The 21,709-nt window shown below is 46.6% G+C and overlaps 1 protein-coding gene across 4 annotated transcripts in view; it reads left to right on the forward strand.

Moving 5' to 3' along the window:
• Window positions 1–21,709, forward strand: part of SLIT3 (slit guidance ligand 3) — a 535,141-nt gene that overhangs the window by 503,704 nt on the left and 9,728 nt on the right. For all 4 annotated transcript variants that reach the window (XM_065030140.1, XM_065030141.1, XM_065030138.1 and 1 more), the window contains exons 32-33: window positions 5,107–5,347; window positions 6,714–6,844. In XM_065030140.1, the coding sequence (XP_064886212.1) occupies window positions 5,107–5,347; window positions 6,714–6,844 (372 nt within the window). The remainder of the gene's footprint in view (window positions 1–5,106; window positions 5,348–6,713; window positions 6,845–21,709) is intronic.

Here is a 21,709-nt window from a genome sequence, read left to right on the forward strand (position 1 = left end):
GAGATGGTGATTGACAGAGTTCAGCCTTCTGATGTTCAGGGCTGTAGACTGCGCTACATGAAGCGTGCCTCAGGCGCTGGGCTGTGCGGCAAGGAGATAACTTTGCAAGTGTTTGAAGGCTGCAAGTGTTGATGAAAAGGAGAGAACACAAGGGGTAGCCTGACAGAGATGTCTAGGAGACCTAAGATGATGATTAATTAAGTTTTTTGGCCAAGTATCAAGAATAATTTCCCAGCAGTGAGTTCGCAGAGTGACGTTCCAGTTACCTGGAGCTTACGCTGTAGTAATAGATGCATAGATCTGTAACAATTTTATGGTTGTCACTATGCCATACGACAAAGCCACTTGGATTCACGTGTTGATGAAGATGTTAAAACTTACATCGCTGCACAGTTGAACAAATGTCACTCTGGTAACTCTTAACAATGTAGGGCCTCGTGTGCACAATGACGCACCTCTGATGACAGCCCCAAAATTCAATAGTACCAACATGCACACACCTGTTTTCCCATCTTAGCATTTCCTATTCACTGTTCATGTGTAGTTGTCCTCCAGGCAACACCTTTACTTATCACTCAGCAATCTTTTGCAATGACATAATACACTTTCCTCCTGAAATGTTTTCAGTGTTTTCTTCCCAAAATAACATTCATTTACCCCCCGAAGATGAAAATGTTTTTGAGAATTTGTGAGCCCCGTTGGATAAAACCTGACTTATCAAACCTTCCCTCTAGCAATCAGCCTCGCAGTAGTGCTGTCCTGATAAATGTTGCTCTAGTGGGGAAGCGCACATTACGACTGCTGGGCTTGATAGAAAGCACGGCTCCTCCAGTCCGTGAATGCTGCACAGTTCCCCACCGGGGTAGTTTGCTGCAAGAAACTCAGCGGTGATTATTTAAATCGATGAGATCGCACCAGGCAGGATGGACTTGGCCAAGCTTTGCAAGTCAGGCTGTGCTCCATATTCCACTGCTGGGGGAAAAAACAGTATTAATTATTTCTAAAAATACATGGTTTAAAATATTTTAATTTTTTTTTAAAAAAAAGGCCTTGACAGACACCATCGCTTTGACAGACACCAACTTGTAGATGCCAGAAGCAGGACAGCTGCACGCACTCGTAAAGCCACCCACCGAAGGGGTTTCACAGCAAGGACGGGTTGTGCAGGAGCTGTACTGGGAGCCCAGGGATCTCTCAGAGCAGCACCAAGCACAGACACACTGGCTTCTTGCGACATTTGCTTTCTGTTAGTGGAGGCTGCTGCGGGTCGCGTGGATTTTTTTATTATTATTATTATTTTTAACTTCCATGAAATCAGAATTATACACACTGACTTCTGCTTTCTAGTTGTTGCTCACAGACAAAACAAAATGCTTGGCATGAGGCAGAACAAAGCTGACGGGCTGGGTTAGCAGTGCTTATTTCTGCTGGTCACCCCTGGAAAACTAATGGCACCTGACATTGGGCCAGGGGTGACAGCCATCCGTGGGGTGACCCGAGTCTGGTCCCGCTGCTGGCTCTCTGAACGTGTTCACCAGCCAGCCACAAAGCCCCACACTGGGGAGAGAGGTCACACTCTTAATGAAACCAGGATCTGGACAGGAAAGTGCCCCGGTGGGACAGAACCCGCAGCACCTGGCCAGTGATGGGGACGTGGCGCTGATGTGTCCTCAGCTCTGCCCGCGTCTGACTGCTGGGCTGATTGGCGGCTACAACAGTAACTACCTTCAATTGTCTTCCCATGAAGTTCTTGCTTTTTTATTTAATATTCCCTGTTTTCTTGGGAAGGGGAATCCAAAGCATCTCTTGCTGTGCTCACCCTCCGGGAGCGGGGTGGCCTGGGGTGCTCTGCCGAGGAGCTGCAGCAAAGGGTCTCGCTCAGCATGGCAGAGTCTCTTAGTCTGTAACTAGTTCGTAGTTTCAGTGTGCTCACACAGAAATGTTCCCAAGAACAAATTTACTTTGAGAAACACATCAGACTGAGCAAAGAGAACCACCTTCCATCTGCAGTTATTCCCCACACTGCACTGCCTACCATGCTCCCATTTCCACTGCTGCCCACCCCGCTGACCCTCCACGTCTCCTTCAAATACTCCTTGGAGCAAAGTGAATGGAGTTTATTGATTGCCAGCAGTATTGCCTACCAGGTTACACTTTTGAGATACCTTTGTTTAAATGAATAGATTGACTTGTCCATATGCAAAATTCTGCTATTCTGGTAAAGCATATTTGACACTTGGCTGATGGGGAGTGGTTTGTTTCCCCCCTCCAAACCCTTTGCTGATAGTATTAGCAGCCTGTGACTGTGGTCACTTACAGCACCCAGTGCCCGGGCAGTGAGGGGACATAAGGGGACCCTGTTAACCACAGCTCCTGGTCCCTTTAGAGGGATGGGATGGGGTGGGATGGGATGGGGAAGCTGACTGTGAAACATCCCCCTGTCTGTGTGGTGAATAAAGGAGATTCAGGGCCATGCAATGAGAGAAGCGTTGAAATGCAGTTTATCCTGGAAAGTACCAAGAGGTGGTTCTGGCTGAGAAGGAAACATCTGTGTGTTTGTGTACTTGAGCACAGCCCATCCCGAGGGACACCGGGGCTGGAGGGCACAGGGGCCAGCCCAGCACTGTGCTTCAGCCCTTGGAAATCCCCAGCAGTGGTTCTCACCCTCCTCCTGCTTATTCCTGTGGAACAGATTTTTGTTTGCTGTGGGGAAAGCAAAGCTTTTCTGGCCTTCTCCCAGGTGCAAATCCCAAATGTTTCCTCCATCTTTCAAGGCATTCTTCAGGTTCGCCTTTTGTATAAGTAGTAATGTAAACCCCTGTGTCTTTTCTCTCAGACAAGATGGGAAAGCAGAACAGCTCTGGTTGGCGCAGTTCAGGATTTAGCCCAGCCATATTTTGTTGTGCATTTCTCTCTCTTTCATGTTTCCCAGAAACAGACCAGAGTTTGGTGTGTGTTGGGAGAACAGGGACAGGGAGAGGTTTGGGCTTCCATTCCACACAGCACTAAAAATAGCGCCATGGTACTCTGCAAAATTTCACATGAGAAAATGTGAAAAGGAAAGCACTCATCTCCATCTCCTTGTGTTCCAGAGGTTCTGGTCTCTGTGGCTAAGCAAGATTGTTTTTGAGTATGTTGTGGATGTTTTGTTTGCTGTTCTTGCACGTCTTCTATCAGTACTATTTAGTGCAGGGTAGTGGCTTGGGTTTCTATTCTAATTGTATCTAGGAAGGTTGCCTAGAAATTCACTGAGCTTCCAAGTCTCACTTGTTTTTCTGGAGAGCAGTGAGGTTTTTGGCATTTTTTTTGCTTTGTTTTTATAAGTGTACTATTATTCCACAAAGTGCTCCCTGAACGGCAGGAAATTCCTGGTGTGACAAGTGGGATTTCAGTGTTCCAGGACTGCGGTGATGGGTTATTCATGGCATCGATGGGTCTGCCACAATGGTCTCCTCTGCCCCTGTGCTGGTGAGCGCTGTGTGACACAGAGGGACAGCACAGGAGCCACAGCAGCCCCCACGGCACAGCCTGACACATGCTCCCTATTCACCACCTACCTGTTTTTCATCATTATACTGTCTGCACGCTTTCCAGCAGTCACAGAACTCAATGCAAAGAGTTTGTGTTCTCTCATCAGTACAAAAAGGGTTTGTTGGGTTTGGGCAGTGGCTGCATTGAAAGATTTGGGGTACGGATGCAGGGACACAGTGTGCAGCCAGCCCGAGAGCCTGGCCCCGTCCCTTGGCAGCACGTCCCTTGGCCAGAGGGTGCACAGGGCAGAGACTTTTCGTTTACTTTTTGCAGCTTAGTCTGACAGATGACAACACTGTGAGAGATCACAGAGTCACAGAATGTCAGGGGTTGGAAGGGACCCGGAAAGCTCATCCAGTGCAATCCCCCCATGGAGCAGGAACACCCAGATGAGGTTACACAGGAAGGTGTCCAGGCGGGTTGGAATGTCTGCACAGAAGGAGACTCCACAACCCCCTGGGCAGCCTGGGCCAGGCTCTGCCACCCTCACCAGGAACAAGCTTCTTCTCAGATTTAAGTGGAACCTCTTGTGTTCCAGTTTGCACCCATTGCCACTTGTCCTGTCACTGGTTGTCACCGAGAAGAGCTGGAAAGATGACTCGAAAGATGACTGCAGCTTTTTGCGCTTTGTCACTTGTCCTGCTCCTTCCATGCTGGTGTCGATATTTCAGCGTAGCCGAGTCGTTCCAGCAGATAGCCGGTGGCTGTGCTGGACCGCAGCAGGCAGCCTGGGCACCAGGACATGTACCCAAGCCCCAGAGCTCACAGGTTTCTACCTGTGGGTTTTGCTCAGCTTCTCGTAGAGCTGAGACCAAACCACAGCACTTTCCTCCAGATCCAAACATGATTCTATGATTTGAGTTTACAAGTACTCAGATCTGGCATTTGCTTTTTGGCTGTCTCTGATTCTGGGAGACCTTTTTTTCCTTTGCATTTTTCTGATCCAGGACATTACCAACCACAAACTCAGCTAAAATAAAGTTGATGATCCTGATGCTATTAGAAGCAACCAATTCAGGGAAGCTGCCCAACAAATAGCATGGTATCAGTGCATCACTTCTGAGACTTTTTAGCAGTTGCCCATGTGTTGATGATACACTCTCTGATATACAGTAAACCAAGTGAGGTGGCTATTAAAAAACCCACTAGAAATAGAGATCTTCCCCTTGCTTGCCACTTAGAGCAGCAGAGATAGACTCAAATCACAAAGCCTAGGATGGGGAAACCTCAGGTTCGGGCTTAAAGAGCTGCCAGTTTTGCTGGGATCCTCTGCGTGGCACAGCGCGGGAGGGAGCTATTTTAGACAGGCTGTGATGCCTTGCAGAGCTGAGTAACCAGTGCAAAGCGCAATGCAGATTGCTGTCAGTATTTGAACTGGCTCTTTCAGCCCGCACATGGGGATTTCTGTGCAGCGCTGTGCTGTGTATTATCACTTTTACACAGCAAAGCGGGTGCACAGCAGCTGAATCTGAGTCGCTGTAGCACAGGAGCAGCGTAGCAGCACCTGAAGGTGTTTCCTTCCCTAAAACAATGGTGATAACTGAGGCCTCTGCTTCTTTCCTTCATCTCCCACAGCGGACTCTTCTGTGAAACTCCTCCACCGATGGTTCTGCTCCAGACCAGCCCCTGTGACAACTACGAGTGCCAGAACGGGGCTCAGTGCATCGTGGCGCACCAGGAGCCCGTCTGCCGCTGCCTCGCCGGCTTCGCCGGGCAGAAGTGCGAGAAGCTCATCACCGTCAACTTTGTGGGGAAGGATTCCTACGTGGAGCTGCCATCAGCCAAAATTCGCCCTCAGGCAAACATCTCCCTCCAGGTATGTCGCGCAGAACATCAGTTGCCAGCGCAGTGCTCCTCTAAGCAATAATACATATACACGGATATGTTTTTTCATTCTGAAGGAAGGGGGTCTATTGGCCAAGATGCTGATGAAGTTGGAGTCAACTTGTGAGCCAGTTTTCTGCTCCAAAATTAGTGAAAAGTTAAGGAGCAACTAGGGCACCACTGTACCTTTGTGAACACAAATCCTGCCTCCAGATCTCAGCACTTCACAGAATCACAGAATGTTGGGATTGGAAGGGCCCTGGAAAGCTCATCCAGTGCAATCCCCCCATGGAGCAGGAACACCCAGATGAGGTTACACAGGAAGGTGTCCAGGCAGGTTGGAATGTCTGCACAGAAGGAGACTCCACAACCTCCCTGGGCAGCCTGGGCCAGGCTCTGCCACCCTCACCAGGAAGAAGTTTCTTCTCATCTTTAAGTGGAACCTCCTGTGTTCCACTTTGCACCCATTACCCCTTTCTTATTCCCAGACTGGCACTGTAACTAGAGTTGACTCAGGAAACCTCTCTGTTGTTTTACTGATGTACAGCAGTGTGTTTCATCCTGTAGAAATTAGTGCTTAATATTAGGACACTTACTAAGAGAGGCTGCTCTAAATGGCCTTTCTAAACAATATTTTGCTTACTCTTTTACTGTGCACATTCAGTAGGTAAAAGCCCTGGGATTTTGTGACAGTCCTGTAGTTACATCTAAATCTGGTTTGAGGTCTAAGGTTCAGAAGGCAATGGAAAATAGGTATCAAAGGTGCTTTACCACTGCTGTCATCTTCGTGGTTGTATATCAAAGGTATTTTGGATGCTTCATCCAATATGATATTTAAGTAGTTTGGAAGTTATTTGCATTAGCAATCTATTAAGCATTAAACTGATCTTTTTATTCCCTAATATCCCAAAGTAAATTAGGGAATAATTTCTAGGTTTATATGTTTTCTAATAAAGAGATGTATGGAGCACATATACAACACAATACATCTCTCTCTCTTATGCCACTGATTGTTAATCTGGGCTATTTCTGTGCTACTTTCACTCTGCAAATGAAGCATAAACCTCCACTTGAGAAATAAACTCGTGTGTCACCAAAAACACAGCAACAGTCTATGGACAGGGATCAAATAAATTGCAGCTTTCATCTCCTGAAAACTAGTTCTTGTTTGACACAAGGGAGACGGTCCTTAGTGGGAGACCAACCTTGTGTCTCATGGCTCTTATTTTTGCATATATATACAATTTATTAAATCATATTTGAATTGTACATAAGATTTTGGGGTTGACTTTTAATACAGGTTTATTTATTTTTTAATCGTTCTCAAGCAACCTTACCTGGTTCTTAATGTTGTGCAGGTAGCAACAGACAAGGACAATGGCATCTTATTATACAAAGGAGACAATGATCCTTTGGCTCTGGAGTTGTACCAAGGACACGTGAGGCTCATCTACGACACGCTGAATTCTCCACCTACCACAGTATACAGGTAAATAGTTAAGCTAAACTAAGACAGTTGATTTCCAAAAAAAGATGGAGAGGCACGTTTTTTTAAGAATGTGCATGGGAGAATAAGCTTTTATTTTTACCTCAATGTATCCCTTATGTACGCAATTTGATGAGAAAATCAGAAAAAAAGACTTGGCTAGAGGCTGCATGGTTAAAAATTGGCATTTATTTACAATAGCAGTGATACTGCATCCTACTGTGACTGCAGAAAAACTTTGTGCTTTCTCACCTACTGTAAAGATTCAGTTTCTGGTGAATGTTGTCCTTGAAATAGCTCTAAGTAATGAGTTTCTTTGATTAATTTACTGTACCAAGACAGAGCAGCGAGTGTGCCAGTGCAGGATTAGACTGTGTCAAATAGGAGGAGAAGGACCAAATTCCTCTACAGGGTGAATATTTTTGCAAGAGCTCCTACTTATATCAGTAGTAACTACACAAACCGTGAAAAAAACACAAATTACAAAGGTAAAGTACAGGGCAATTTGACCTTCAGACACTTGACTTTTGGGATACCAAACCCACGGCTTTTATTCATTAGCCTTAAGAAAGAAAAGCAAGTGTAAAAGCAAAAGCCACGCGCAGCGGCGTTTTCCTAGGAGAGAGGGATGTGCAGCTCACGTCCTCCGCTGCTCCTTCAGCAAACCTCTGCCAGGCTCAGCTCCCTTCTGATTACTTTGGAGCCCTGTCGCTCCAGTTTGCTCTGTGTAAACGTGCAGTTGTGACCACATTGGAGACCTTTTGGGTTCAGTGCACATGGCGCTGGGTGTGCGCAGAAGAGCTGCATTTCCCAGCCCACCTCGCTCCTTATGGAAGAGCATCCTAGTAGAGCAAGGGCCAGGATGCCACCAGGTGCCTGGTACTTTTTCTGATAAGTTTTCTCAGTGCTTAGTAAAACTCAAGTCTTCCAGGGGGTTTTCTTTAAGGGCAACAGTGACTTCTTTAAGAAAATGAAAAAATTCTTTCCGTATAAAAGCAAATTGGATAATACGAACGCAGGCTTGTCACCAGGAAGAGCAATGGCATGTCCACTGTAGGAATGGAGAATGCAATTTGTTAGTGATTTTCACCAGCTGGGTAGGTGTGAAAAATGTCTCTGTGTGTGGCTGCTAATCCTAATTGATTTCATGTTAGAGCAAAGCTGAAGTTGTTAAACAGTTTTATGCCACTAATTAGAACATGGGGCAGAGCTCATTATGTGTGGGCAGCAGAGGGGGTGACGGATCGGTGCGGGCGCTTGCTCTCCGTTGGCAAGGGCAGAGGGGTGCGGTGACAAGAGCTGTTGCCACCATCACAACACTTATGGATCTGCTGCCTTCTCGCCAAGTTGCCGGAGATGGCGAGCGGCAGCGTCCTCATTATTCGCGCGCCCTTCATATTGATCAAGGAGGAGGTCTCCATTCAGACTGACACCTCATTACCATAAGATTAATGGCCTGTTCACTACGTTTTGTACTGTGTGATCTGTGGAGATGGGAACGAAGCTGCTTAATACGATGCCCTTTCTGAAATGTCACTCTAATCTTTTATTAGTTTAAGGAGTGGAGCAAAATGGGATTAGCATGGAGCTTGATGGGAAAAGATTAGGTTGATTGAGAAAAACTGCAGCTAAAGAATGTCAAAAGGGGCCTCTAAATAGATTAAAAGACTTGTTTTCCTTAAGGGCTGGGGAAGGGAGAGGAAGCCTGCTTCTCTCCTTACAATCATAGGATTTAAGGGTAAAAGGCATGAGTGGATCTGATTTGACCTCCCTGTGTATCCTGTTTGAGTTTTAGCTGAAGCGTAAGTTCTGTTTGGCTACGACATGATTTCCAGCTTGGCATTGAGTTTTGACAGGAAAACACCAAATAATGGAAAATCTCCCATTTCCTTTAGTGGCTTGGACAATGGTCAGTTATTTCCATTACTCAGGCATTGGCCACAATTTCTGAGTTGTGTCACTAATATGCTCTGAATGTTTTAGAGATTTTCTCCAGGGAAATTAAAGTCCTTTTATACCTGCTACTGGTCCCATGAGTTTATCTGTACTTTCGAGTGCATTGCCTCATAACTTGCATTTTGATTAAATGAACAGCTGATTCGGTGCAATGCATTTTACCTAAACCTTAGGAATTTGGGCAACTCTTCTCTACAGTTTTTCATTTTTCATTAAAAATGAGGTTACTTGGAGAACCTGCAACATTCATATCTTAGCCTCACCATTGGTAAAAGTTCACCTTGTCTATTGCCTACTTCTTGCTGTCTTGTTTAGACGCATCATTTAAATCTCCATCTCAGCAAAAGTGGACTGTTTGCCCTTGAGAAGCTCTATTGAAAGACTATTAGATCAATTTTCGTGGGTAATATCAGGCACTGCTGTCCTCTGAAGGGGTCCACTTCTTGGAAGGGATGAGCAGTGCTTTGGCTCATGTTTTTCCTCAGAAGAGTCTGCCAAAAGAGGAGGAGGCTGCAAAATACTGCCTGGTGGGAAGAGTGGACATCTAGAGCTGACCTGGTCCTGTGCTGTAGCCGAGATGTTTCACTGGCTGGTCGAGGTTCTCCCGTGATGGGATGGAGGAAATCATTGGCAGACCACATCATCTGTGATTATTCATCAGAGTCTTCATGATAAGGTTTATTAATAGTGCTTAAGAACAGTAAAATTAGGGAGATCAAAGAATCCCAGAATGTCAGGGATTGGGAGGGCCCTGGAAAGCTCATCCAGTGCAATCCCCCCATGGAGCAGGAACACCCAGATGAGGTTACACAGGAAGGTGTCCAGGCGGGTTGGAATGTCTGCACAGAAGGAGACTCCACAACCTCCCTGGGCAGCCTGGGCCAGGCTCTGCCACCCTCACCATGAACAAGTTTCTTCTCAAATTTAAGTGGAACCTCCTGTGTTCCAGTTTGAACCCATTGCCCCTTGTCCTGTCACTGGTTGTCACCAGAAGAGCCTGGCTCCATCCTCCTGACACTCACCCTTTCCATATTGATCCCCATGAATGAGTCCCCCCTCAGTGTCCTCTTGTCCAGCTCCAGAGCCCCAGCTCCCTCAGCCTTTCCTCACACGGGAGATGCTCCACTCCCTTCAGCATCTTGGTGGCTGCGCTGGACTCTCTCCAGCAGTTCCCTGTCCTGCTGGAACTGAGGGGCCACAACTGGACACAATATTCCAGGTGTGAGATGCAGGGCAGGGATGCGGCACCCCAGCAAGCTGCAGGCAAGTCATTAGATCTGCCCTGGGAAGGGAGGTTGTCTCTGGCTGTTGGAGTGGAGCAGATTTACGTAGAACTGCAGTAGAGAGTTAGTCTGGAAAAGCCCAAGATTAGCTCGCTGAACGTTCAGGTTTGCTTTACATGTATTCATGCCTATGGCATGTTTGGACAGAAAGGTTAAAGTTGACATTGGACTTTTCTTTCATGCTAGTCAGATAAAGGTCAGCAAATGTCCCATGGAAAAGACTGCCTAAAATACATTGTCATTTGTCATGAAGTTAGAAAAGAATGCAAGTGAATGCATGAATATGCAATGATTGAACTCACCCTTTTAAAAGAAAAGCTGGCTGGTCTGTTAATGGAACTCCTCACAAGTAACTTGCAGATTTACAGTTTCCTGGATGTCATAGTAAACACTTTATAGAAGGCCCATTTTTGAAGTGGAATTCCTATTTTTCTTTTCTTTTATTCTATTTAATTATTCTATAGTTTCACACATGAGAACAGAAATCTGGTTTTAAGTGCTTTATTGACCTCCTGGTTTCTGCACTGGTGAGAGTTACTCTTCCGTGCCATGTCAGTACTTAGCACTGAGCCAACAGTCCGTTCTTGAAGTAAAGTAAATCTTTTACACAGTTGCCCTACCTTAATTTAAAGATATCAACTGAGGAATGTGCTGCTTTTATTTACCACCATGCTCCAATTGTTAAAAGTTTGAATTAACAAAGAGTATGTAGTTCTGTAGTTTCAGCATTCAGCCATTGATACTGGTATCTGTTTAACTATATTCTTCCCATTTTCAGTCTTTTTTCCTACATCTGTTTCTTGAACCAATGATGAGGCCTTGTATATTTTTAACAGGTTTTATGCTGCTACACAGTCATATTGATTTGGATGCTAAATTAATCCTTCCTTATAAGAAATTGAAAATAGAAATTGGACACAAACTACTAATTTATTTCCCTCCAGAGTGCCCAGATTTCCATGTCGAATACAGGCTGGCAAAGAGCAAGATGCAGACATCATTGGTGTAAAATCATGTTTTCATGCAGGTTTCCTGACAGTGATGAAAAAGGAGGCAGTTAGAAAAACCTAAGAATTAATTGTATTTGTCTTTTTGCAAAGCCTACACCCAAATTACTTTATGATTCCTTTTAAAAGTATCCTTGTGTAATCTGTTTTGCAAATTGTTACACCATCAAAAATATTTCGTACAGGCTGTATCTTGCAGTTCTCGTGGTCCGGCTGAGTCTCACATATCATAGATGGATGTTCTTATGGTTAAAGAAAAAGGCCTGAAATAAGGGAGCTTAAATCCTTACTGTATCAGCCTCATACGTGGTGACTGTGGGATGTGGCCAACATCAGGCCCCTGGCCATGCTGCTCCAAAGAGCTGAGCTTGGTCGTGCTTGAGGATTTGAGTCCTCTACGCAGATCCCATAGACTTCTCCATGCTCCTGGTGCTGAGGTTGGGCAGTTGCTTTGGTGATGGAAGAACTTCCACACCTTCCCCAGACCCGGGAGGTGGGATTTTGGTGTAATCTCTTCTCGTCAGCTGCAATTGCTTATCTGCAAAAGAGCCTGGGAGGCTTCACCATTAATTCACTGCCTTCTAGGGAGGAATGTGCTGGAGGAGTGAAAGCATTAATTATTCTTGGGATCATTATTAGAGCTTGTCAAACTCAGTTTCTACCACAAGTCTCTTTGCAGAGCTCACTGCATGCCTGGTCCTTTTCTTCCTCATGCCTTCCCAGTCTGCAGCTTGTGCTGTGCCTGTCCCCGGTGGGATTTCTGTTTGATCCTGCCGCGTGGTCCCTAAATAGACTGTTTTTCAGAGATTTCTATGAGACATCACGGACCTCTTAACAATTCTGCATATTTGCATTTCATTTTATTCTCTCTATCGCACACTTTTATTTTTTTCAGGTATTCCTTAGGGATTTTACATCAAAAATAATGAAAGAAACTAGGATTAATCTCTGACCTGCACAGCAGAAATTGTAAAATTTGAATGTACTTATACATCTTGCATGAGCCAAGGCAAAGGACAGATGAATTATTTTTTGCCTTTATAAAGGGCTCTGGTGTATTTCAATGGGACAAAAAAGGCAAGCGTGGGAGTTCTTGTCAGACTACAAACATTGCATTTCCCTGTTTTTTCTTGGATTTTTGTGTAGCAAGGCAGTGAAAATGTAAGGCCAAGACTTTAAAATATCATCTAACTTTTATCATTAGGCTCAGAATCAAATATTTACTTTCATGAAATTCAAAAACTTTCTGCTGCCGAGATGAAGCTTAAGAAGGGTAAAGGTCTGTCCTTCAGGCTGCCTGAAGACTTAGCAGGCAAGGTTTTGTTAAGCTGAATTAATTCTTTTTCTTTGTAAATCTCTTCAGTATCTCTTGCAAGAATTGTAGCTTCTCATCTCTCCTCTCTGGCCTTGCCTCCACCCAGCTTATTCTACACGGTGTAATATCTGTGGGAGTGACAGAAATAGAAGTTGGTATTCTTGAGTCCCAAGTCACCTCCTTCAAAACCCAAATCTGGGGCTATGGATGTAACTGTGCTCAAGTGTCCTGTAGATCCTTGGCTTGCCCAAAGCACCGTGGCCATGGCAGGGACACGCTTGGCTTTGTCTTCCCTCAGCACTCAATGCTGGAAAACTCACGCCACAGTCTCTGAAGGCAATAAACTCTGTAGCTGCTCCTCTGCCACAAAGAGTTTCATGCCGTTTTAACTGACTCTTTGAATGAACATGTGTTATGACCACTCAAAGTCAAAGCAGAGGTGCTATTTAGAATCATAGAATCATTTCAGTTGGAAGAGACTCTCAGGATCATCCAGTCCAACCATAACCTAACTCTAACACTAAACCATCACAGAATCCCAGAATGTCAGGGGTTGGAAGGGACCTAAAAGCTCCTCCAGTGCAATCCCCCCATGGAGCAGGAACACCCAGATGAGGTTACACAGGAAGGTGTCCAGGCGGGTTGGAATGTCTGCAGAGAAGGAGACTCCACAACCTCCCTGGGCAGCCTGGGCCAGGCTCTCCCACCCTCACCAGGAACAAGTTTCTTCTCATCTTTCAGTGGAACCTCCTGTGTTCCAGTTTGCACCCATTACCCCTTGTCCTGTCACTGGTTGTCACCCAGAAGAGCCTGGCTCCATCCTCCTGACACTCCCCCTTTCCATATTGATCCCCAGGAATGAGTCCCCCCTCAGTCTCCTCTTGTCCAGCTCCAGAGCCCCAGCTCCCTCAGCCTTTCCTCACACGGGAGATGCTCCACTCCCTTCAGCATCTTGGTGGCTGCGCTGGACTCTCTCCAGCAGTTCCCTGTCCTGCTGGAACTGAGGGGCCAGAACCGGACACACTATTCCAGGTGTGGTCTCACCAGGGCAGAGCAGAGGGGCAGGAGAACCTCTCTGACCTACTGACCACCCCCTTCTAACCCACCCCAGGTACCACTGGCTTCCTGGCCACAAGGGCCCAGTGCTGGCTCATGGTCATGTCCCTGAGAACCTCGTCTAAACACCTTTTAAACCCCTCCAGGGATGGTGACTCCACCACTTCCCTGGGCAGCCTGTTCCAATGCCCAACAGCCCTTTCCAGGAATAATTTTTTCGTAATGTCCAATCTAAACCTCTCCTGGTGCAACCTGAGGCCGTTGTATCCTTTGGTTAGGAATATGGCCATCGACACTACCACATTTATCAATGTTTTTTAACAGAGTCAGAATACTGCTGCAGACCCAAATCAACTTCAAGCAGGTGGCAGAAGACAGTCCTCCTCCTCCCAAATTACTTTTTAAGTAGACTGTGCTGGCTATCATGCATAGACAACATCTAAGCAAATTTGAAGTAGTTTGTGTATTGTATTAAGCAAATTGATTTGGTGTTGTTTTCTAAACTCGACACCCATAAGCTGCTCTTTGTCGATCAGCAGCCTTTTAGGAAGAGCTGTACACAACAGGGGAGTGCACCACACATGTACATACAGCTTTGGTACACGTCGGAGGATTGCGCCTAATGGTGGAAAGCAAACCCTTCACAGTTATGACATTTTACTTTGCAGTGGAGGGCGCTGACCATTCAAAAGTCTTTCCAAGAGCCTCAAGAAGGAGGATGTTTGCTCTTGGAAGCTTGGTGAGCTCTAGAAGTAGCTCAGCGCCTTGCTGGTTTTCATGCTAGTCTTGGGTTTAAGTGAAAATGAATGGTGAAGCTAAGAGCTGTTCTCTACAGTGATGTGACTGTGACTAAAAATAATATAGCTCTACCATCAAAAGAAAATTGCTGCTGAAAATGCAGAAACCCACATTATAAATGAAGGTTTTCCCCTGTTTGTTAAAGTCAGTAGCTGGGTTGAGGTTTAGCCAGTTCAGTTCAAGCCTTAAAACTGCCCAGCCAACCCAGAAGTCAATGTGAAACAAGAACTGTTTCTTCCACCCCAGCAGATAACTTGATTTAGTCACTAGTGGGTCCGTAATGTGGCCTCCCTGTTTCTTCCAGTGAGAGCATCAGTGAGACCCTCGTAACTAGTGCCAAGGTTACTCCACCTTCTGCGCAGTTATTTGGGTCTTTGCATGTTGGAAATGCGCTCTTGTGCCGAACTCTGTTCCCAGTGAGTAACTAGGAGAAAGGTGTGCAAAGGTATTCTAAAAGGTGGCGTTTTTTTTGCTATAGCACAGGTTGTTAGTCCAGTATTCTATTGCCAAAGTTGGTTTATACTGATTAGATCAGAATAAAGTTGGAGTATCCTTGTAATAGACAATGATGGAATAAACCTAATCATAGTCAAAATGACGTTATAAACTTTCTGTGCACTTATGACCGGCTCATGTATTGCCTTGCAACAAAATGTAGCAAGCTAACATAACATGTTTATTTCTTTTCTGCCTCTAAATTTCTGGTAAACGTGCTGACAAACACACAGACATGTACCGTGTGTGATGGATTTCTATCCCGTTTATGCCACTGTGACCCCCAGCTCTGCCTCGGAGAAGGTGGGCATGGCAGCTGCTGCTCGGCTTGTCAAAGAGCCATGGGGCTGGTTTGTTTTTGTGGAAGCAGAGGCATACAGGTATGCTGCCACAGGTGAGGTGGAAACAGTTTCATTTCCTGGCCATGCATCAGGCTTCTAAATAGACAGAGCTCTAATAGGAAGCACTTCTAACTGAAATCTGTAGCGGCTCTGGTCCCTGATGCTAAATGGCAGATACCTTCAGATTTTCCAGAGCTGAAAAGGGGATGGATGGTGCTGTCACCGTCCCGGAGCTCTGCCAGGGCTGCCGTCCTCTGCACCGTGTGCCGTGTCAGTTTTTAAGGGCAACGGATTTAATGAGTCCTGATAGCACTGCAAATATGTATGTGACTGTTTTTACACTCCATATTTACTGGGTTTGTTATTTTATATGATGCATGTTACAGTGAAGATGCAATAGGTCGTTGCACCGCAGAACGCCTGTGCCGTGGCACAGAAACTCGTTCTGGGGGGTAAGGCGGGAACACTGCGATCTGTCATTCAGGAGAGGCCTTGGACTTGAAGAGTTACTTCAAGCTATTTTTACTGCCATTACGCTTGCGTTTAACAAGTCCTCGGTTAGCAGAGTGAAGTATTCAGCTCTGCAGAGACGTGGGGATGCAGCACCGCAGCGCTGGGACAGGAGTCCACGGCAGGGACACGGTGAGAATTCACTGCAAACAAGGACTGTTTACCCTGGCCGTGAACCTGACCCTTTTATGAATAATCTAGGGAAAGGGGTCAGGATTGTGTTAATTGCATGGTGCAAGGGTATAAAAAAGGTCCTTGCTTTTCCCTTAGAAGTTCTGTAATACAATAATTTTTCACTGTTGGCAGGGGTGCTGCAGGAATTGAATTATGACTGGAAATTAGATATGTGTAGCCTGGCCAAAAGATCATTAAGGGAGATACGGTAATCAGCTGCCAGTGTTTAAGGGCTGTAAACACCAGGAAGAGAAGGATGGTTTATTTGGGTGGTCCACAGAGTTGCAAGTAGGAGAAAAGGTATAAAACTGAGCAAATGAAAATGGAGGTATGAAGGAAAAAAGTCTTAATGTCAAGTGCTCTCAGCCTGGGAGACCTAATGCTCGAGTCATGTGAAAACATTACCAAACATAACAAAAGAGAGTATGTTTTAAGCTGAACATGAACTTTAGTGCTTTAATATATCTCTTTCACCTCTTATTTCCCTAGCTTTGCGTTTCATTAGCATTTTTCATACCTTTTTCTCAACATGTGTTTTTTATTTGGCTTCTGAAGATGATAGTGCTTGAATTGATGTGTTATTGTAGAGGTAGCACAAACACTACTCCCAATTATGATTTTGCCTTTGTTGCCATGGAGAAGTTTAAATCTGTTTTCAGCTGAGGAGTGATTATAGCTGGAACTAAGGGCAGGAGGTAACGGTAGCTTGGAAAGGTGAAAACCCATCCCTGCTGATACCTGAAGTCAGCCTGGCACAGGGCGAGTTCCACAGCTCCCAAATCACTCCCATCTCAGTGCGGTTCCCTGCAGCTCTCACCTTCTGTTTCTTGATTTTCGTAGCTCTCCTCTGGTGCCTGCTCTTCCCGTGAGCTCCTTCCGCTCTTTTGGACACGTATTTCTGGTTATTCCCTTCTACTCTGAATGCTTTCAAAGATTATCTAAGTTCAGTGTTCCCCGTGGCCTTCACTCCCCAGTCACTTACCATCCTTGTGCTTGCTTTGTTCTGCACTTCCAATAAGGCATGTCCCATTCAGACAGAGGTCAGGAAAATCTGGAGACTGTAGCTAATGAATCGATGTCCTCATTCGCATAATTGACGGTTGTACACTTCCTCAGTGACATGGTTTTCTGCGATACTTAAAGCTATTTTTATTTTGGACTTCTCTGCCCTGCTGTCTACGCTGAAGGTAGATTACAAGTCAGTGAAAACACTAACCCCAAAGCCCAAATTTTACAAGTTTGAATCGAATGCCTTAATCCTTTAATGCATTTCTGTTCACTGGCATATTTACAGTGGCTCAGCTCTAAATCTCTCATGGGTATTAGAGCAAGGGGAGGCAGTGTTTATAACATCTGTGTGCTCAGGGCTGCAGTAGAGGGGAAAGAAAACATAGAGGAGGGAGAAGAGAAATAGATCAAAAGTGAGAGTAGAAATCAGTTCTTTCATACATTCCCTGGGGTTTTAGGTTTAATACAATCTGATCAGAGGCCATGGCCAGGTCTCCGTGAAGATCACCTTGATGAAAGCAACGTAATGGGTTGTGCAAGACATGTAACCTGGGCTGTGAGAAGGTGAATGCGGTGGAGAAGAGAAAGGTGACGGTGCTGCTGGTTGGGGAGCAGCAGGTGTGTCCCCTTTGCTGGAAGGTTTCTCAGCATCACGTTTGTATAACAGGGCTCAAGTGAAGGTCCTGCAGAGACTGTGAGTAGAGTCTGTGGAATGTCAGAGGAGATGAGCCCTCACCAGGCTGCTCGTTTGCACTACAAGCAGTTTCTGGGGCCTGAAAAAAATCTTCCTATGTTTTATAAAACTGGTCTTTTGGCTCCATTTACTGCTTACTTTTTAGCAAGTTTAATTATTAAGTTCCTGAAAAACCTTTGCTTACACTTCACATGTTTGCACTTCAAACATAATTCCTCCATTTTATCAACAAGAATATATTTTAAACTACATAATAACCAATGGTGGTGGCCCAGAATACTACAGTTGGAAGTTGGCTAAAAACTCCTGACTGTCTGTTTTGATAGCCTGGAAAAATCTCAAAAGCTGGGACTTGGTTTGTTAGTGCCCCTGAGAAAAGCAGTGGGTTCAAATCTAGCAGCCCTTTGGCTTCTTTCTGCAGCTCCTTTCCCCTCTCCCCTGCATTCTTCATACATATTATTTTGATTTAACTATAGCGCACAAAAACCTTTGCAAAAAGGATGGGATTGTGTACCATCAAGTCAGCTGTCAGTTGGGTGACATGGCGAGGTCTGTTTTAGTAAATAAACGCTGAGCACAGAGCCCAAGTGAACCTGCAGGGCAGCTCAGAGCGACTCCACGGGATCCTGAGGGGTCAGAGGGTGCGGGGCCCGGTGGGGAACAGGGCTGCGGAGCCCCCGGGTGCCAGAACCCCAGAGGCTTCGGATCCCTCAGGGCTGCGGAATCCCTCGGGGCTGTGGAACACCCGGGTGCTGAACCCCCAGAGGCTGCAGATCCCCCAGAGGCTGCGGGAACCCCAGGGCTGCGGAACCCCCAGAGGCTGCAGATCCCCTGGAGCTGCGGATGCCCCCCAGAGGCGGCGGATCCCCCCGGGGCTGCGGAACCCCAGGGCTGTGGATCCCCACTCTGGGGCTGCGGAGTCTCCAGGCGTCGAACCCCGGGGCTGCGGGACCCCCGGGGCTGCGGATTCTCCGAGGCTGCGGAACCCCCAGAGGCTGCGGATCCCCCAGTGCGTCTTCCTCCGGGGCTGCGGATCCCCCCCAAGGCTGCGGAAGCCCGGGGCTGCGGGCGCGGCCCGGCCGCGGTGCTGCACCGCCCCCTGCTGGCCGCCTGCGCCGGGTCTGCCCGTCCCCCGGTGCTCCCAGCCCGGCGGTCCCGCCGCTCCCCGCTGCCCGCGTTCGCCGCTCCCCGCAGCCCGTATTCACCGCCCCGCTGCCGGCGGCCTCCGGCAGGTTCAGTGCCGTGCCGGCGGAGCACGGCGAGTCCCGCCTCCGGGCCGGTGTTTACACACCAGAGGCTGTTTCAGGGAGGAAGAGCTCTGCAAGCCCACCTGATCCCTAATGAGAATGCGATTAAGATTTTAATGAAACCCTTGCAGAGAGCTGGATCAGGAAGAGGCCCCTTGGAAAAAAAAAAAAAAAAGCCGAGCGCAGCAAGTTTGCGCTGCGAGCTGCGTGGTGATGCACTGTTCAGCGTCTGTGGCTTTCCTGCCTTCATCTCCAGCCAAGCCACTGTCTCCAGCTGTCTCAGACGATTGCTGAGTCTCCTAAAGGCCCAGCTACACAAGAGGCTCTGAGGAGAGTTCATGTAGCATTTCTCTCGCCACCGGTTCCTCCCCCAATGTTGTCTCCATCTCTCTCAAAATCCAAAGGCATCTTGTCTTTCTGTCAGCAACAGCAATAAGTGCTTTAACACAAGTATCTCCTGGCTGGGATTTTCTGACATCCTGCCTGTCCACATTCAGCTTTTCTATCATGTGTTTGCATCTTCTCAATAAGGCAAATGACTGCTTTGCCTGTCTTGACTTAACCTGCTTTACAAAGCGACAGTGTTGGGTGATGATGGCTGTAAATTACTCTGTTTCTCAAAGTCCAGACACAGATTATTTTAATTCAGAGTTAAAAAGAGTCAGAACTGAGTAATACTCATCCACGTGTACCTGCAGACAGGACCTCTCAGCCCCTCTCCAGCAGAACCACCAGCCCTGGGTATGCTGAAAGGAGTGAGCACCCCGTGGGGTGCCGCTGCCATCGCCAGGACACATAGACTTTTGTTTGTCTGTTAGTCAGGCATAATCTGGAAAAAGCACACGCTGTGGAGGAGTAGGTGATTAATGCCTGTGAAATCCTGGCCCGGGGAAGAGCCAGCCCTGCCAGATGTGATAATGTTGTCCTCTGACAAATGGTCATAACTTGGCCTTCTTCAGATAACGATGTAGTTTTGTGCGTTGGCTTCAGACACCAGTCCCACCAGGGAAGGGTTCTCTGTCGTACACCCATCCATCCCACCTCAGTGCTCCACTCCCAGAGCTGATGGCCTTTGGCTGTGCTTCCTCCTGTCATTGGCACTTCTGCACAGACTAACAATTGCAAATATGCATTTCCATTTATCTCGCACCTTTCAGCTGGAAGTCTCAGTACTAAGCATTGCGACACAACAGTGAGATATGCAGGGAGGACACAAGGATCACCCGGCCGCGCATTGCTGTAGCGCAGCTGTTTCTTGTAACGTGGCAGATACTTAGCAGAATTCAAAAATATCTAAAGAGAAAGTTTGGACCAGCTGTTTTCAAACTTATTTGAGTTGTCAATCCATGGTCTGTAGAGGTGTGGGCCCCAACGCGGGGGGTACAGCGAGGACAGGGCTGCTTTTCCAAGGTGCAGGCACTGCATCGCCTTCGGGAATGCGTCCCCTTAAGTCCTCAGCCTCTTATCCCGGCCCATGCGACTCGCTGCCCTTGCAGTGGCCTTGATATAGCTGTATTTTGATACAACTATATTTTTTTCTTTAAAACACTTCAGACAGTACCATCAGCTCCCGGTTCTCAAGGCCTGGCTGCCCGGGGCAGTAAAGGTGCTCATGTAGTGCTGTCATCTTACAACCTGGGAAATCTTATGTGAACTTTTGAAGGCGTACGTGTTTGTGCTTCATCCCAAAGCCCTGTGGGGATGGCAGCACTGCAGGGCACGCCAGCTCCGTTCTCAAACAGCGGTACGCTCTTCTTAAACAAGCACGTCCTGAGAAGTGCCTGCAGTGCCGGCTCTCTGCCTGACGTTGCTCATGTATAATTGGTTATGTCAGGTCTACTGTACAACACCATGAAAATGAAACTTCTTCCAGGAACAACTGAATTCTGGTAATTTCCAAGTCACGTAATTTGTTTCTGAAGTTGAGGTCCTGTTTCCATGCTACAACGGCCATACGTATCAGTTACACAGGACAGGGTGCTGAAGATGGGCAGCATGCCATCGAGCTTCAGAGATGGACACATCTAGAAGGTGGCTCATCCTTAGAGATGAGCTGTGCCTCCAGGCTGCCTGTTCCTTTCCAGTGATAGCAGTGAAAATCTGCGTAAATAGCTCATATGCATCTACCTGGCAGCTTTACAAAACACCTGAAGGGAATCTGGCATGTGACTTTATAACTTGCTGAGGATGCTGAGCTTATGGGCCATTTGAATGAGCAGAAGACCATTCTTAAAACTAACCTTTGACATTTTAATATGATATTTACCACTTGTGCAGCAATCCTCAATGCAGATTGTTGGCTAAGCAGTGTGTCAGGATGCCTAAACCCCACAGTTGGTGTTTTCTGTCTTTATCCGTATGGAACAGAACCACCACCCAGCTAATGAGCCTGCCGGGAGGAATTTGGGAAAGGGTGCTCACAGGCCGAGCTTAAAATGTGTTGGCAGCACTGTGCATGTGGGCAGTTTACATAGCACACAGTTTAATTTCGGCTGTAACCACTGCTGCTATTAGATTCTCATTATGCAGTAGTGTTTGCGAGCGTATGGAACAGAGGCTGTACCATTTAATTACATCTTCAGCAGTGGAAAAGTCCCATCACGTCTATAACTACCAGCCTAATCTGAAACCCCCTTTGCTCAAGAGCAGGTAATCCCACCCTCAGCCCTCCCTGCTTTTAGGAGCGCATGAAGCTATCAGGTTTTTTTCAGAGCATTTCAACATGCAGCATAAAGGCTTGAGAGCTGAAGCTGCCCTGAAAACAAAAAACGATAGTGTGATGCAAACTGAATTGTATCACTGCACCTTTTAATTTCCGGGAGGCAGAAATGAAGGTGAAGATTGTATGTGGTGCAGGCTAGCTGTCGAGTTATCTGACTCATGCATGCTTCAAGCATTTGAAAAAATCATATTCAAAACATTGAGCAATAAATACACGGCGCCTTTAATATCTTGTCTGCTCAGAAGGCTACCTGCTCCCTCTC

This window comes from Columba livia, chromosome 14 (assembly GCF_036013475.1).
Source record: "Columba livia isolate bColLiv1 breed racing homer chromosome 14, bColLiv1.pat.W.v2, whole genome shotgun sequence".
In the NCBI taxonomy this organism is placed as follows: domain Eukaryota; kingdom Metazoa; phylum Chordata; class Aves; order Columbiformes; family Columbidae; genus Columba; species Columba livia.